The 1,900-nt window shown below is 61.0% G+C and overlaps 1 protein-coding gene across 1 annotated transcript in view; it reads right to left on the bottom strand.

Moving 5' to 3' along the window:
• The window catches only part of SRRT (serrate, RNA effector molecule), a gene marked incomplete at its 5' end in the record, with an annotated part of 14,300 nt that extends 12,401 nt beyond the window's left edge, over positions 1–1,899 (bottom strand). The window contains 4 exons of the mRNA XM_014522683.1: positions 902–1,090; positions 1,179–1,325; positions 1,406–1,534; positions 1,826–1,899. Of these exons, the coding sequence (XP_014378169.1) occupies positions 902–1,090; positions 1,179–1,325; positions 1,406–1,534; positions 1,826–1,899 (539 nt within the window). The remainder of the gene's footprint in view (positions 1–901; positions 1,091–1,178; positions 1,326–1,405; positions 1,535–1,825) is intronic.
• Position 1,900: the final 1 nt, after the last annotated feature.

Here is a 1,900-nt window from a genome sequence, read left to right as displayed (position 1 = left end):
ATGTGGCTACCTCGGAGCTGGGGTTTACACTGAGATCTATACTGGGACCAGTCTGGAGGCAGTCCCCAGGGCCTGTCTGTTACTGGGGAGACTGGGCGGCGGGGCTGCGAGAGGAGGAGGAACCCAGGAATCCGGCATGGAAGGAGCCAAAGAACACAGCAGGGGCCGGGCTGTACATTGGGGAAGGGGAGCGCTAGCCCCACCCCCAATCTCCTGCCCTTAATTGGGACCAGTTTCACCTCGCTGCTGGTTCCCAGGTCCCATACCGAACCCTGGGGGGGATGGGGGTGAAGAGAATAGAGCTGTGGGTGGTCTGCACCATTCCTCATTCTTCAGGGGTGGGGCAGCTGTGGGGGGGCACACACATATGATTCTTCATCTTTGAGAGAAATGAGATGTACCATTGCTCATCCTGATGAGAAATGGGACATACCATTCTTCATCCTCAGCAGAAATAGAACATGCCATTCCTCAGATCTCTGACAAATAGGACACAGCACTGCTTATTCCTGGGGAAGGGAGGAATGGGAAATATTCTGATGGGGGGGGGGAACATGACAGGATGTACAGTAACTCCCCACTCTTGGTGGGGGGGAGAATGGGGCATACCATTCTCCACTCTTGGGGGGGAAAATGACATGACACTCCTTATTCTTAGGGGGTGAATAGGATGCACCATTCCTCATTCGGGGGGGGGGGGGCGGGGGGGGGCGCGGGGGGGGGGGGGGGCACGGACGGGACGGGACATGCCATTCCTCATTCTTGTACGAGGATAAGAAATAAACCATTCCTGATACTTGTGGGGGACCAAGACGTACTATTCCTCACTATGGTATGGAAGGAAACACACCACTTCTCACTCCTACATGGGGACTGGGACTCCAGGCGGGGCAGGACGTACCATTCCTCATCCTTGTGGGCCAGGAAGAAGTCCTGCATCTGCTGGCGCCGGAAATCCAGCTTGTAATCATTGTAGCGCTTCACAGCCTCCGTCTCGTCCACCGAGTCGTCCAGGGACAGCAGGAACTCCTTGAAGCTCTTCATCACAGGTGGCGCCATGCCCAGGTCCACCTCCGCGATGTTCCCCAGCCTAGTGGGGGGGCAGAGAGGTCGGGGTAGAAGCTGAGGACAGGGCAGATGGGAGTTAGGAGCTCAGAGGACAAAGGGCACACGCTTACCTTGCCTGGATAGGCAAGATGTGATGCTGCATGACATGCATGTCAGGGTGTGCCCAGGGCTGGGGGGGGCCGTAGGCTGGCCCGGCGCCCCCCCCGCTGTAGGGCATCTCGTAGCCGCTGTGGTAGGGGTCCCCGCTGTGCTCATCCCTGCAGGGAGAAACAGGGGTGTCAGAAGGGGTCAACCCATGGGGGGGGGGCGTGGGGAGGGATGAGGGGGTTGGACTCACCAGTCCCGGCGCATGCGCTTCTGTGGGGGGCTGAGCTCATGGCGGGGCGGGGGGAAGCGCTCCCGCCGGTTCCGGTCGTAGTCTCGGTACTCGCCCCGGCTGCGGCGCTCCCGCCCACGGTCCCAATCCCTGCCAGATTAGGGGAGGGAATTAAAGGCACGGGGGCAACATCTCCCTCCGCTGTCCCCACATACTCCCTCCCCAGGGCTGGGTGCATCCAGGCCTGTTCTACCTAGCCTGGCCCTCTCCCTCTCCCTGAGCCACCTGCACTTTAACCCCACATGCTATACCTCGCTGCTCTTCCCACCCTAGCGCTGGCTACATCCCTGGTGCTGTTACACCTGGCTGTGCTCTACCCCAGAGCTGGGCACATCCCGGCCCTGTCACCCCCCCAGCCGGGCATCCCGGCCTGGCCCCCACCGGTCGTTCCAGTCGTCGCGCCGCCGGTCGTCGCGCTCCCGCGAGCGGTCGTAATCGCTGCGCTCACGCCGGAAC

The sequence above is a fragment of the Alligator sinensis genome, unplaced genomic scaffold (assembly GCF_000455745.1).
Source record: "Alligator sinensis unplaced genomic scaffold, ASM45574v1 scaffold553_1, whole genome shotgun sequence".
Classification (NCBI taxonomy): domain Eukaryota; kingdom Metazoa; phylum Chordata; order Crocodylia; family Alligatoridae; genus Alligator; species Alligator sinensis.
The sequence above is the reverse complement of the archived record's forward strand: the minus strand, read 5'-3'. Positions and strand labels throughout refer to the sequence as shown.